At 44.1% G+C, this 15,903-nt stretch overlaps 1 protein-coding gene across 2 annotated transcripts in view; it reads left to right on the forward strand.

Annotated features, from left to right (window-relative positions):
• The first annotated feature begins 1,638 nt into the window (after nucleotides 1-1,638).
• MLLT1 (MLLT1 super elongation complex subunit) overlaps nucleotides 1,639-15,903 on the forward strand; it is a 32,373-nt gene continuing 18,108 nt past the window's right edge. Inside the window, exons 1-3 of one of the 2 annotated variants that reach the window (XM_055706914.1) lie at nucleotides 1,639-1,798; nucleotides 4,879-5,059; nucleotides 7,648-7,730. In XM_055706914.1, the coding sequence (XP_055562889.1) occupies nucleotides 1,787-1,798; nucleotides 4,879-5,059; nucleotides 7,648-7,730 (276 nt within the window). In that variant the 5' untranslated portion in view covers nucleotides 1,639-1,786. The remainder of the gene's footprint in view (nucleotides 1,799-4,878; nucleotides 5,060-7,647; nucleotides 7,731-15,903) is intronic. The other variant, XM_055706913.1, reaches the window with a different exon arrangement.

Raw genomic sequence — 15,903 nt, forward strand, 5'->3', positions numbered from 1 at the left:
CTGAAGGAATCCCTGGGCCCATTTGCATTGCAAATGCCTCCCGCTACAGACCAGAAAACGAGATATTGTTTCCCCCGCCGCGAACACCCCGCTCCCCCGCCGGCTCCATCGCGGCGCGGCCGCGGGCGGGCAGCGCGGCGGGCCGGGCCCGGGGGCTGCGGGCGGAGGGGAAGCGCGGGAAGGCGAGAGGAGCTGCGGGAGGATGAGGGGAAGGTGAGGGACAAAGGGGGGAGGCGAGAGACCGAGGGGAGAGTGAGGGAGCCGCAGGGGGAAACAGAGGCTGAGGGAAAATGAGGGGGGCTGAGAGGGAAATGAGGGGCACCGCACCGAGGGGAGAGAGAAACCGAGGGAAAATGTGAGGGACTGAGGGGGAAAATGAGGGGGTGTAAGGGGGAAATGGGGGAGACTGAGGGAAAATGTGGGGGATTGAGGGGAAAAAATGAGGAAACGGCGAAAATGAGGGAGACTAAAGGGGAAATGGGGGAAACTGAGGGGAAAATTGAGGGGGACTGTGGAAAATGAGGGAAAAATTGAAACAGGGAAAATGTAGGAGACTTGGGGAGAATAAGGGGGACTGAGGGAAAAATTGAAACTCGGGGAAATGAGGGAGAGTGAGGGGGAAATGCGAGAAAATGAGGGAGAGTTAAAGGCAGCTGAGGAAACAAGGGAGAGCAAGGAAAAAATGCAGGAGAATGAAGGAAAGCGAGAGGAAACGAGGAGAACAAGGAAAAAGGAGAGAAACTGAGAAGAAATGATGGCTAAAGAGGGAAAAGGGGGGGCATTGAACGAAAATGAAGAACAGTGAGGGGAAAATGAGAGGGGCAGAGATGGAGAAAATATGAGAAGGAAGGAGAGAGGCTGAAGGAGAACAAGGAGAACCGAGGGCGAGCAGTGCCGCCAGCTTCCTCCCCAGCCAAGGCTCAGCCCTGCCCAGCCATTCTAGACTGCCGTGTCCGCTGTACTGGGAGCTGTGGTTTCCCTTGTTCTCAGCTCATTCGTGTAGGAAATTAATAAACGGGTGAGATTCGCTGCCGCTAGCGGCGGGGAAGCGTGGGCCGAGGGAGGGAAAAGGGGCGGGTTGGCGCGGCCAGGGCGCACGAGGCCCAAGCGCTTGGTGCCAGTGCCAGCTGTGCTGCGCCACTCCAGGGGGCCGTGGACAGGCTCAGGAGCGACACCGGGGAGCGGGGAGCGGGCCCGAGCCCGGCCACGCCGCAAGGCAGGAGCGCGCCGCAGCGCCGCGCCCGCCTCGGGGGCAGGGGGGGCGGCGAGGCCCCACTCCCTCCCACCACCCGCCCCGCCTCCCACTCCCCGCTTGACCCAGCGTGGGCCCCGCCCCTGCCTCCGCCCCCTCGGTAGCCTGCCCGTCGCCGATTGGGTACAGCGACTGCCCATCAGGCAGAGGCGGGGATGGTCGGCGGCTCCCGGGCGGAAGCCCCGCCTGCAGGCGTGAGGCGGCGCAGCTATTGGCGGCGGGCGGGTGCCTCTCTGGTGGGGTCGGTTTCCGGTTCCGCGGGGCGGGCGCCGGGGGGGTGGCGGGGCTGCTGCCTGTGAGTGACACACAATGAGGCGAGCGGCGGCGGCGGGGCCGTGAGGGGCCGCGACCGAGGAGGCGGCGGCGGCGGCCGAGGCGGCGGGGAGGGGGGTGGGGGGGGGACGGAGAGCGGCTTCGCTCGTAGAGGGAAGGAAGAGAGGGGGGGAAACAGACTACCCCCCCCGCCGACCGGCCAGCGAAACCGCCCCGGCGGGAGCGAGCGAGCGAACGGGGCCCGCGGCGCTGCGCCCAGCCATGGACAATCAGGTGAGGGGAGCGGCGGCGCCCGCCCCGCCGCGCCGCCGTGGGGGTGGGGCCCCCGACGCCGCCCCTCCCCCCGCGCGGGGGGCACGCGTGGGGAGGGGCTGCCCCCCCTTCCCCGTGCACCGGGGAGGGGGCCTTGCATCGGGGGGGGCCACCCCCGTCTTCGAGGAAGGAGGGGAGGTGATTCCCTCCGGTGGCGTTGAGGGCATCGCCCCCCTTTGGGAGGCACACCTCCCCCCTTTTTTTTGGGGGGGGGGCGGGTTGCTCAGTCCTCGCCCCTTCATGGGCGGCCGCGCTGCAGCCTCGCCCGCGGCGGGGGGTGGCAGCAGCATTTCCCGCAAATTCCTGCCCGGGCTTATTTACGGGGAGGGGTGGTGCCGGCGTTACTGCCTCCATCAGCCGCCGTGCAAAGGGTTAATGCCACCGGGAGAGTTATTGCCGCTCCGGGGAGGCGGCGGGGAGCCGGCTGGTAGCGGCCGGTCGCCGCGGCGCTGCAGCGGGCGGGGATGGATGCTGGAAGTTTACCTGAGGTGATGCAGAGCAGGCTGGCTCCGGCCTTTTGTGTGCGGGTGCGTGCGGGTTGGTAACAGGTTACCTATGAGCCTGAGGTTCGGGAGGTGAGCCCCACTATCCTTTGAATAACTATCCAAAGGAGAGTGAATGGAAACTGGTTACGGCTTTCAGGCAATTAGCACATCAAACAAAAAACCAGAGCAGCCTTCAGAATGTTTATTGAGAAGTTGAAAAGCAGACTCCTTTGTATTATTACAAATTGTTTGAATAGGATCCTGATTTTCCTTTGTTGAGAGACACGCTTGGGGAAAAAAAAAAAACCCTCCATTTTCAGTGGAGCAACTTATACGTGTGTTATGTTGGGAGATCTTATTTTCAAATGTGTTTCAACTTCGGGTTTAATTCATAGCGATCGTTAATTGGACCGGTATGTGAGGAGTATGGCAAGTACAACTTTTGCTCTCAGTTAAACAGTTCTCTTTTATCTTTAATTTTGTTCTCTTCCACATAGTCCCATCTGTTTCTCAGCTAAAATTTCTCAGCCGTTTCAACTAGAAAGGCAAATTTTGTAGACTGACAGTCATTTGCACTTCTCTGAAGAGGGGTAGTAACTGGCAACAGTAGCATGATTTAAAGGGTAATTATGGAATCGATAACGTGAAGCTGCAGAACAGACTGGCTCGGTTGATGTGAATGCTTGCGTGAACACTGTGGGAAGTATCCCAGATAAAGCAGGCCTGCGAGCACCCTCCTATGTGGGCTTAGGATTTAGGCAGACTGTCTCCACATAATGCTCTTCCACTGTAGGAGAGATTGCAGTGCTTTGAGTGAAGCACACCTTGCCATTTTTTTTTCTAATTCCTTAATTCGACATGAAAGAACAGACAGCAGTGTATCTTCATTTTTAGCGCAGGAGCGAGATGGAGCTAGTGTAGATAAGCCATGAAGCGCAGAATGGGAAAAAATGGCCTGCCAAGAGAACTTGAAGAGGAAGGTAACCTAAAGAAATGTTGTAATAATACTGGTGAAGGAATTAAATGAGTTTGTCCCTGAGTCTTGGAATTGATGTGTTGGATGTCAGCTGAAGGTATTTTGCTGCAAAGATAATGGCCTGAAAGAGTGTGTTAAGGCTTATAGTTGAAATTGGAACTGGGCTACAATTTGGGAGGTCGAGCTTTGATGCCTGGTACTCTCTAGACCTCCTGTGTGATCTTTTTACAAAGAAAAGAATACTGAGACTGAGTGACTTGTGTTTTTTTCATAAAGTGTTAACGATGTTCTAAAAAACCACGTTCCCATAAAATGTCAGGTTGGAGAAGCAAAATGTTTTTTTGAGCGTTAATCATGGTCATACTCCTTGTTGCAGTTCCTCAGTGGGAAAATGAGGATAATATTTTTCCTAAACATTTGTCTAGAGCTTGGGAAGCTTTCTCTTTCCATGTTCATTGTCTAACATCATGCCCTCAGGTTTGGCTCTGTATCCACCTGTAATACTGGTAATGACAAATAATGTTGCCTTTCCCAATGGTAATTGAAACCTGCCAGAAAGAACAAGACACCTGTTTTCAAGTCTTAGGTGAAGAAGGAGGTAAGGACTAAAACTGGCCCCTTTTTTTATAAGCTTCCAGTTGCTGAAGCTGGATTTGGGTAGGTTGAGTTTGAGATAGCTGTGGTGCTAGTCTAGTTTGTATAACATATATACACAAAATTAGTAATTAGTTGGATACCTTAGGTGTTATTCCCTGTCTCTGCAAATCTTGCCCTGAGATTTGCTTGCTTTAACTTGTGTCTGAATCATGTTTGCCTTTCCTCTTACATCTGTTTAATTTGTTTGCTTTCTTCTGACTGTGAAGTCCGCAATAATGCGTGGATCTTCACAATTAATTTAATCTGTTTTTTAAGACATTTAATGGGGTTTTTGTGCTTTGAGTGAGACGTTGAATACACCTTCTCTGTTATTCAATGATGAGAGTAGGATTCGGGAGTGCAAAGCAGAATTAGGTCATTTTAGTCTTGGATGTTGTGCCAGCATGCTGTATGTTGACTTGGTCTTTGAAAGTGTGTTAATAAAATGTATTTAAAAGAATACAGAGAGCATTGTAGTTTTATTCTAATGGATTACATATTCTAGAAAATATCATAAACCCCCAATTCATGATCTAATTTTTCCAGTTTTAAGATCAGTTTTCTGTCAGTGCTGTGAATTCTTTAAGCTGTGAACATCAAGTTCTGTCTCTGACACTTTCTAGAAATAAAGATTCCACAATTGGGACTTTGCTGACAATTTAGATGATAAGGGAGGCAGATAAACCTATCCCTCTTCTAAAGCTGTTTTCTCTGCAATGCTAATATTAGGAAGAAAATAGGTATGAAGTGGTGCTAGGAGCTATTTTTATGATACGTTTTCTGTTGATAACATTGTACTTTTCAGTATGAGTTAACCTCTCTGTGGAGGCTGTTGTATTCCTCCCCTACGGTGATCCAGTGTCTTCTGTCGGTGGGGCTTAGCATTATGCATAACACGCAAGCTGTTTCATTTTCCTTATGGTCTTACCTCTGTCCTAAAACAGTGCACAGTTCAAGTGAAATTGGAGCTGGGGCACCGAGCCCAACTGCGGAAAAAGCCCACCACTGAAGGGTTTACTCATGACTGGATGGTGTTTGTCCGTGGCCCGGAGCAATGTGACATCCAGCATTTTGTGGAAAGGGTGGTCTTTCGGCTACATGAGAGCTTCCCAAAACCCAAGCGAGGTGAGTGCATTTTTGAAGATGTGTTATTAGGCCTTCTCTGTACGAAAGGGCATTGTGCAAGTCAAGGTTGGCTTGGACTGTCACTTTTCAGTAAAATTAACTTCTTAAAGAGGAGCAAAATGTACATTGCGTGCATTTCAGCTTTAACCTTTACTGTCTTTGTTTGAGGAAGGTCAGGGAGAATGGGACCTTTCTTCTGATGAAAGGGCTGGAGGTGAGATGCTTTCTCTTATTTAGGCTCTAGTACATGAAAGTTCTCAAGACATTTAGTGACAGCAGAATATAATTCAGGTTACTAAATGGGAAAGATGGGTTTGATTTGTTAATATTTCCCAACAAAGACTGGAGGCATGTGATTGGTGAGAGATGTTCAAATACTGGGCTTGTATACATACGTACATTGCAGCCGCACGTCTCTGTGTGAGCACTGTGCTGTCAGCATGGATGGGGATAGTGTACAAATTGTAGTGTTACTGTCTGCTGGGTCTGTTCTTTGCTCTCTGTGCAGCAATGTGAACCTTATTCTTGGCACGGGGCAGCAGGAACGCATAGCTGAGGTGGAGGAGCAGGAATTGCCCTTTTGGGCAGCAGCACAGTTAGATCTGCTTAAGATTGTGTAACTACATCTGCAGTGTTACTGTTATGTAGCATTACAAGGAATGCTGGCTGCCTAATAGTATTGCTGTAAGTTACTGTGTAATGTTAATTGAAATATTTCTCTGGAAATCTGCTGGTCACACAGGATGTCTTAGGACTACCTGCTACATGGGCTGTTCATGAGAGTCCACAGTGGAAAGCAACTCAAAGGTGTTCAGCTCATGAGGATGTGAATCTAGTCTGTGTATTAATATCATCTCCTTCAAATTGATGTGGTAAAACTGATGTATGATAAGCAAGTGCAGTCCTGAGCTGAAAGCTAATTTATAGGATAAAAGTTACAATCTGCTGTGCTGTAATTCTTGTCATCTGGTGCAATTACTGACTTACAAACAACTGTGTTGGGATAGTACGTGGTCTTTGCGCAGTCTATTGCGTATCATCTACCTTTAAAGAGACAGGTTTTTTCTGATCTCTAGGTTTTGCATGCTTTCTTAAGCTTGCTCATAATGCCAGCTTGCTTTTGACCAAAGTGTGTCTGGGTTGTGCGTAAATGGTATGACATATGCATACTATTTCTAGATTTGTTTGAAGGGTTTCTTCAGATGGTTCGCTCTTACTTGGAGCAGAAGCTACGGGTGAAGGTAGGCTTGTGCTACTAGCAGATTGCTTGTGTAGTAATTTTAATTTGTTAGAATACAGCAGCAAAGGAACAAAGGCTGCTTGGCAGATAGTCTTAAGATTCCTGCTGCCATATTGGCACTGTTCTTTGGTTTTGGGCTTTTTCCCCTGAACGATAGGGTTCTTGTATGAAGTTCAAGTTAAAGTGAGTCTAGAGATTTTTATTATTTTTAGATATGCTCTTTTTTCACAATTGAATTTTGAATACTGCTTTCTAGCACCTTAATGATGGTAGATTTAGAGCTGGGGATAATATATCTGCATTAAAGGAAAATAATTTGTGTGCCTTTTAGGTCTGAGGTAGTTTCCTAGTCATGTTAATTGCTTGGAATTCTTTAGAGAAAGTAAAAAGATTTGCACTGAATTCCTCTAATTACTTAATTTACTTTATTTACATATATTGTAGTGCATAAATTACAAGCAAGTGCATCCGGTTCCTGAGAGGGAGAATATTTGTGTTCGTCTCATGTTTCTTCTGGCAGCTGTTATGTAGAAGTATGCCATGGCCAAATAAATGATTTGAGAATCCTTCAGCTCTGCTGTTGCTATACTGAAATGCAGTGGTAGGTGACAGGAAGGATTCGGTAGCATAGGTAGTAGGACAGGGGGAACTGAGGCAGGAGGCATGCAGATGAATTTCTTAAAGCAATTAACTTTTGTAATTGATGTTTCTGCAGTAAGCAGCCCTGTGACCTTAGTGGCAAACTGTTTAACCTTTCTTCATTTCCTTGTATGTTAAATAAATGGCAGTGCTTACCTGCCCTTCAGGTTTGTTATGATGTTTGGATGAAGCGGCTGGTAGTATGGTCGTTACGTAATTATGAAGATTGAGCATTGCAGGAGAGCATTTCAAGGAAAAAAAATAATCCGCTTGCATGGTATATAGTGTTTTGATTAATAAATATGAGAATCAAAGTAAACGTTACCTTTCTGTACTGTTCCAATTCCCACCTTTTAGGTCTTCCCCTTTTTTCGCAAGACAGCTTTAGCAGGCGGTTTGCATTGTTGTGGAACAGCACAGAAATGTAACTGTATCTCACTGCAAAAGAGGGGGAAGAATTGCGGGAGACTCTGGCATGGAGTGTTTTATGTTTCCTTTCCATGGGAGGAGCTAAGAACAGATTTTCATGTTCTTAACTAAGCTTGTGACCACCATCTTATTTTGTTTTGGTTTTTCTTTTTCCCACAAAGGTCAGTGTTTTAAATGTGTCCTGAGTTGTCAGAGGCCTATTACTCATCTTGTAATTCCTTTTTGGCTCAAATTAAGCTGCATTATATTCAAAGTTAACATTTGTCTGTTCTCTTTTCAGTGTGCAAGGAGCCCCCTTACAAAGTGGAGGAGTCTGGCTACGCAGGCTTCATTATGCCTATTGAAGTGCACTTCAAAAATAAGGTAGAATCTGATTTCTGGTCTTCTAATTGTTTTGAGCTGTGCCAGAGCCTGAAACTGCCTGACAGAAAGACTCTAAATTATGTGACTGTTTTATGTGTGTGTTTTTTATTAGTCTAATAAATAGAATTTAACTGGGAGTTGGAAGCTCCTGCCAGACTTCAAAGAAAGCTTTTGGCAGAAATGGAATTGTGTAGAAAGGTAATATCAGGACAGTCAATGGTCACAGAGATTCTGAACAAGGGATTGTACCACTTGTAACAACCTTCCTTAGTATGGATAGTATTAAAGTGGTTTAAGATATTTTATGTAAATGGGGAAGTAAAACATAAAACACTTATTTGTAAAAATTTGTAAATACTGTGTTAACTGGCAATATATTAAATTTTTTTTTATTTGCAGTCTTATTAAATTTACTACACAGGTATAAAATCTGTATAGGCCCAAGACAAACATTTGCATACATAGGACGAGTATTTACAGCTATGTTAAAAGGATTGTTGTTCTCATTCAGTACTCTTCCAAAAAGAAAACACTAAATATTTTAAATCTTAAGATGCATTGCCAACAAGTATATGAAGGTTAAAATTTGGGATTTATTGCTTGCTTGAAGTCTTACCGCAGAGGTCACGTGCTACATGACTTGAAGAAGGTTATGAAAATAGGGATTTGGGCACTTGTGTTCCTATTAACTCAGATCCAGTTAAATTGTTTTGTTAAACATGAATAATGACTCTTTCTGGCTTTGATTACTACTTAAATAATAAAAGAATTTGCTTTGCTTATTATCCCTAAGAGGGAACCTAGATAAACTAAGAATTTGTCCATTAAGCCGCATCACTGTAACATATGCTCTCACCCGCAGCACCCTCAGCCCTCTGAGCACAAACCATTACCCCGGGTTTTGTTGACAGCAGACCACGTATAACAACCGAATTCTGTCTGGCTTCCCAGCGTCCTTTCCATTGTACCTCCCACAAACATACCTGTCTCTTGTTTCCTTCTCTCCCCAGTCTAGCGCAGTGTACTCTCCTGGTAGTGTCATTTTGTGAATAATTAACATTTTAGTTTGTTTTTTTGGCCTACCGCATTGCTCTAACCCCGCTTTATGAGTCTGAGTAATAAGCCAAATAATGAGACTGAACCACAAGAAGACTTGTTTTCTAAACCTGGGAACGTTTTGCCCACAAGTTTCTTTTGAGTGGGTGGGGTAAGCCAGAAGGATGTGAAGAGAAATGGCAGTTAGAGGGTTGGGGATGAAAGTTGTTGATAGAAGCAGCTTTTTGGCAAAGACTGAAAACTACTACTTGAATGCAGAAAAAGCCCTCAAGAGTTTAGAAGTAGTTTGACTTCTGGTGGCTTTTCTGAGGTTTTGGATGGAAATAGGAAACTCTTCATCTGCACTGGTATGTTGGCTTAATTCAGGTTCAAAATCTACCCTTATGTTCTGACCAAAAAATGTGAATTTTCCATGCTGATTCATTGTACGGGGAATCTCTAATGACTGTGATGGGTGAACTGTGTTTTGTTTCTACTCTTACCTTTTATTTTTCCTTCCTGTCTTCACCCAGTCTTTTCTCACACTTGCCTTTTCCCTGCAGGTCTCTGATGGCTTTGACCTTCGCAAGTCCTCAGGTCTTTCTGTCTCATTTCTGCCTTTCCTGTATTTTTTGGTGGATGCACTTGTTTGCATTGACTGTCTGCATTCATAGGTTCTCTTTCTCTCCCTCCCTTATATTCCTGTGCTCCTTGCAGAATATGGAACTGGCAGCTCTTCTGAATATAACTTGGTTTCACACCCACCGAGGTCATCACTTCTCATTGTTTCTATAAACACGTGACTGCATAGTTGTTCTTTCTAGCATTAGGGATAGGATGACTTTTATAAATAAGGGAAATAGGTGGTCTCTGTTCTTAGTGGAAACAATGGAAGTAGCAGTTAATCTAGGAGAAGGCGGTTTGGTTTTGACATTTTGGTCTTCAGAAACATGAAAAATAAACAGAACAGGTTTAGTTGCAGGCTTGTTTTCAAAATTACAGATCTTCAAAATACTAATCTTTGCCCTGTTTTTTTAGCTGCATGCATTACAGACTAGTTCTTTTTCACTTTTAAGCTGATTGACAAATTGACTAATTAAGGAGTTTCAGATGGCACCTCCCATTATTAATTTGTGGCAGGCAGCGGCTGAGGGAAAACATGATAGCTTCTGTCTTCCAGCGTGTCATTTGAACAGAGACACATTCCCAGGTTCAACCATGAGCTTCAAATACATGAGCTATACTGAAGTTGTTTGAAATTTGCTTTTACGCCTTAAAAGTAATTTTTCTGTCCTTATGTCAGCAAATGTAATGTTCTTTGCACATTTGGAAGTTAAGCTTGGTACTTATGATTGCAGGAAGCTTAGAAGCTGCCTGACGATGCGAAGAATTTGGCTCCTCTGACCGCTATTGCCTGGTGATAATGCCATCTTGAAATATTAAGAGCTATGATTATTTTCAGTAAGTGGAGTTGAAGGAAATGTAAAAGGAAAATTATTCTGCAAAGATAGAAATGCAAAAACAAATAAGCAAAGACTGGGATACAGTAGAAATTAAAAATATTGGGGAGGAGGAGGAGGAAGAGTGGCAAAGGCTTAGAATACAGCCTATTTTCTCCTTCCTGCATTAAAGAATGTGACATTAAAGCACCAAATAAATAAAAGTCTTTACTACTTTGAGACCATATGTTCACTCTGATCTCTGTAAACCTGTTGACACTGGTGGGGATCAGCTGTTGTGTGTGGAGCATATATTGTTCTGAATTTGCCTGAACTGATTACAGCATTTGGGACTCATCCTTGAATAACTCTTTTCAAGTAGATGTTATGGATTGATTCTGGGATTGGGTGGAAGGCAGTGTTCCGTAGGTGGCTGGGCAGGAGGAATCGGGTAGGTCTTTCTGGCCATATGCTCCCTACATTCTAGCACGTTTTTGTTGTGTGTTCTCTCAGTTGAAACGAGTTGCAAAGGCTGTGGGATTTGCTTATCGATGCATGTTTAGCTTTGTAAAGGTGAGAAGAGAAAGGATTTAAAGAGGGGGTGAACTGATCGGTGAAGGTTGATCTTTGCCGTGGCTGGCTGGAATTTTTTTTCCCCCCACAGTTTAAGGCTTCTTTCTTTGTAGTTTCCTTTCCCTGTTCTAATTTGTTACTAGGATGATAAATAGTGGTTGTCGGAGCCAGTGTACTCTTTGCTTTGGCTAAAGAAACACGGGCCTGTTCAGTGCTAAGGAACAGTTTTACTAAGAATGGCTTAAAAATGGTTTTAATGGGCTTCATCAGGGATTATTATTATTTTTTTTGGCAACTTTGCATAAAACTGCCCATTAACTCTTTGTGTTGGAGTACTCTCTTTTTGTTATTGTTGTTGCCTGTTTGGAGTAGGAGAGTCAGTGCTCTTGGCCCCACTGAAGCTTTTGGTGCCTTTCTGTCAGACAGGGAAGTGTCAGCAGAATATTAAAAAAAAGGTGCAAGAGCTTGTTCTTCTGTGAACATAGTTATGCCTTGTTGGTACGTGTTTGTCCTTCCAGTGCTGTAATTCAGTTCCTCAGTAAGTAGGTGCTTTCTCAGTCTTGTCATTTGAATCACAGAATATGCATTTTGAGTGTTGCTGTGAGCCTGGACAGTTTGTATCTCCAGGCTTTCTAGAGAGTTGCAGTGGTCTGCGCAGGCCACAGGACTTGCAGTCTCTTTAGATATTGGTGGTCTGCTAGAGCCTTTGCCTCTGCAACTGAACCTGAAAAACAAATGGCAGGGTCTCAGCAGGTTCAATGATAAAGCTTTTGAAAGCAGAGTTGACTAATGATAGTGGATCATTTGGCATTGTTGGACTGAGAATGTTAGTAGGCTATTTTTATTTTTAAATCCTTTGTGTTCCTGTAATGAGGGCTGCTGTTAGTGGCTTCTGGTGCTTGAATCAATACAAACTGGGTACAATAAATGCATTGCTGTTTTTCTACTGCTCTTCCCCTTCCCTCTCCCCTCTTGATTTCTACAGTCTCGAGGGTTTTTTCATGGCCTCATTGTTGTCTCCAAATACGTCTCTCATAGTGGTGTATGTTGTAATCTGGAGGCTGTAATACAGGTATGACTTTGGTATTCATCCCCTGTTACATTTTTTACATCCTAATCAAACTAGATCACACGCGCACCCCCCCAACAAAAGGTCCAGTATACTTTCATGCTATTCTGATATAAGGCAGATGACATTAATGTAACATGGATAAGATGTTGTATTAAAGTCTCTTTACAGATACTGCCTCCCAATTTCAGTGCTAGAGATAAAAGGCTTCCAGTATTTACATAATGGATACATGTAACTTGGGCTTTTTCTGTTAGTGAAAAGGGAGATAAGCAAAGAAAGCAGAAAGATTGGTTTGATTTTTCCAGTTAGGTTCAAAATAAAGACATGTTTATTTTACCCTTTCTGCAATATTTGTAGGTGTGAGATATATAAAATACAAAGAAAAATATTGGAGAAGGGAAAAACTATTTGTGTATCAAAGTAGGGGCTCGGTGGAGACATTGTATGTGGGTTGCACATATGGCAGGATAGGTGAAACTGGAGATCAATTAGAACTGTGTGTCAGGACTGTGCCATCAGGGAGGTATTGGCTTGTGAAATATGCCTCAGGAAGGCTGCTGAAGAGCCCGTGTTTGCATGAGGCATTTGAATTTACTTTACAAGTTGCTGTGGTTTTGGGGCAGGGTCTGCACATGTTTGAGAAAAAGGGGAGTAATTTAACCTGTTAGCATTTATTCAGTGTTGCAGAAAGTTGTGGAAGGAGTAAAACTTGTCGTTTTGTCTGGCCTTTAAGCGGAAGCATTTGTTGCTCACATTTTTTAGATCTGCTCTGTGTCACTTTACTTACCAAAACTGCTGCACTTTCTCTTGCGCTGCTGCTGCTGTGGTGAATCTTTTCTTACCTTTTTCTGTCATAAATTAATACATATTACCCGTTTACCCATTCATCTATCTGAGCAGAGTGCTTTCCTGGCCAAAACACCTAGGCTGTGTGTGTTTCAGTAGCCATTCAGTGTGGCATATCAATAGGCATCTCCATATGCTGAATAGATTGCAGTGCCTGGCAAGGAAGCATTGTCAAACATAGCAGCTTTACTGGCCACGACAGCATCATACCGTGTGTAAGAGCTGGTAGGTTATTAAATGCTTGTCTTTGAGCAATGAGTATATTTTCCTAACTTTCCAAACTAAGTAATAGGTTTCAGATGGAGGAAAGTCCCAAAATGCTGTTCTCTGTTTTTACTTAACGCTGTGGAATCTCAAAAAAGATAAGGGGTGCTTCATGGACTTGTTAGCAGAGTGTAACGTAAGGCTACTTCAAAAAAAAAAAAAAGTAATATTGGGCTATTCACTTATAAATGTCCTGTGTGGAAGCCGGGTGGAAGACTAGTCAAACGGGTTGTACAAGCCTGGAAAGGGGGTTTCATTTATACAGACATTATGGACCAGTTGTGGATAAATGACTCTGTCAGGCTGGATCTATGGCAAAAGGGAAGTAGTGTTAGATGTTATAGTTATTGAATAACCATGAGTCTGCTTCCTTGGTGTGCTAGATTTTTGTAGATAATTTTATTTTATGGCTTTCTAAAAGTGATGTATGAGCTTTATGCGCACGCTACCAGTGAAATTCTTTTGATTCGTGTTAAGTGGCAAAGGGCACACCCTGCCTTAAAAACAGGACAAGGAAATTTTAACAAAAGACTTTGAAAAATTCCTCATATTACAAAAAGTGCCAAAAGAACTTTAACCCATTGCTTCAGAACTCAGGAGAAAAATAAAGCCACTCCAGTGTTTGTAACAGTGCAGTGGTAGTCAGTGCAGACAGGAAGCTGGAAAACAGTAGAAATGAAGTGTAATGTCCTCGGCTTTAGAGATAGGAGGCGGAGTAGGGGGATTCACTGGAGGGAGGGGAATTTACAGCAGCTGCAAATAAAAGCTCATCCCTAGCTTTGTTGTATGCGCTTCCAGTTTACTTCTCTGGCATCCTGAGGTTTAAGGGGCAGATACAAATTCAGGTTCTAAGGTGGCGTGCTGAGAGATCCCATACCAGGTTAACCATTTCATGTCAAAATCGACCAATTAAAAATTGCATTTTAATCTGAATAGCCGCAATATCTACCGGTTAGAAATGGGTATGATCCATCCTTTCTAAAGCCTTTCCTGGGTGTAAGGCCCTTTAGAAAAGCTTGTGGTCTCAGAGAGCAACAAAATATCCACAGAAAGTCCCCTCTTCAGTTGTACTTGCTGACGTCAAGGGTTGAATATCACAAAGTGGAATCATCTAAGAATAAACCCTGGCTTGTGAGTATAGTTGCTGCTCTAGCAGGAGTACGTAAAGTGGTGTTGCAGTATGCGATCAGACTCCCTGGCCCCGAGTTCGTGGGTGAAAAAGTACCTGTGCTTTATCACAACTCCAAGCGCAGGATGTGTGGATCCCGTGTTGTTTAGAAAAGCTTTGAAGTGTGGCACTGTGAATTCAGTGTAGCTTTCCATTTAAAGTGAGAGGATGTGTAGGTTCAGGTCAACTGAGATATTTTCCTTGGTTTTCCTCTTTCCCACCCCCCTGGCTTCTTTCCCACCCCTCCACCCCCCTTGGTGGTTGTTTGGAGGGAAGAACCTTTTAGGGAGGACCGGATGGATTAAGCTTTGGAGTGTCTTGAGCTGTAATCATTAGCTGGTCAGTGAAGGCAGTAAAGGAAAGAATGTTTATTTGCAGCTTTTTGCTTTGAGACTTTTGTACTCATTCTTTTAGGAGTGCTGTAATCTTAACTATTCACTTGGGTGGGGGGCTTCTGATGGCCTGAGGCAATACAAAGGATATTTTAATGATCAGGGTACTTGGCTAGGGCTGGGTTCCCAGGGCAGTCGTGATCTCTGAGTTGGCAAAAAAATCACGTTGAAAAACTGTCTTAATTTTACAGAAAGTGGAAGCTCTTCAGTAGTTATGATAAATATTTGGGAGGTTCTCTGCTTTTGAATCCATATAAAAAATGGGATATGTAAGATAAAAGGAACAGGAATCTGCTGCCCTTCTGCTCTGAAAGCAAATAGGCAAATGCCAAAGCAGAGGTCTGATAATGTGATGGTGTAACACTATGAGTAAAGTCTGCTTTTGCTAATACACCCCAAGATCAATTTACTCTGTGTTGTAAACTAGAAAGAGCATTTTTGAAACTGTTCTTAGGCCACATTTGGATTTCTATTCATCCTTCATTTAAGTTTATTAGACATTGAGGGACCCTCTACAGCTGCTGTTTGAACTCCAGTGTAAGCATGCACATGCAGAGCTCGCTAATGATTCAGTTAATGAGAATGGTCATAGAAAAGAGGAAAATGACAAGGCAGTGTATTTTGCAAGTATTTTTCTTTTTCTTCCCATTCATCAGTTTCAGTAGACGTTGAACCCTTTCAAGGCTGTGTGGATTCTTCAGGACTTTTCCAAAAGAGGGTCTGAAGACCCTCCTGTTGGTAGCATGTTCTTCCTTGTTAATGTGAGACTCTTCTATTGTACGTGTCTGCTTAGATTTCTGCCTTTCCCTGTTTGGGGAGTTAGAACCCAAAACCTTGGCTCCTGGCTGAGCTTAGGGCACTGATTTTGATGTAAACCAGGTGTGGTTACCACACTTTTTATTATTAGAGCTATAGTTTGTACAAGAAATGGCTTCTTTAGCGATGTTAGTATCCACCAAGCGAACAGCAGGAATCAGTGTGGTCTGAAGCCATTTGACGCTTCAACCTATTTTCAGCAAATCTAATGGCTTGGCCTAGAAGCCTGCGGCGTCTGTTCCCATACAACAATGCAACTACACCAGGAAATCAAGCTGCTGGATATGAATTGTGGAGAAGACTGCTGTGCAGCTGCTTGATGTTGCGCATTGAATGAGGCATGTGGGATGCATTCATGTAAATACTGAATGTACTGTAAGGATCTGTGTGGTTTTCAGGAGAGTCTCTTTTGCCACATTTTTGAGTTTTCATCTTGAAATGCAGAGTGTGAGATAATGCCAGGAAATGTGCTATTGATATTTGTTATACACAAGCAGTATGCAATATTTGCGATTTTGGGAGAAAAAAAAAGAGGTTTCTTCCATTCTGTACTGCAAATGCAGAGTGT

The sequence above is a fragment of the Falco cherrug genome, chromosome 4 (assembly GCF_023634085.1).
Source record: "Falco cherrug isolate bFalChe1 chromosome 4, bFalChe1.pri, whole genome shotgun sequence".
NCBI classification, from domain to species: domain Eukaryota; kingdom Metazoa; phylum Chordata; class Aves; order Falconiformes; family Falconidae; genus Falco; species Falco cherrug.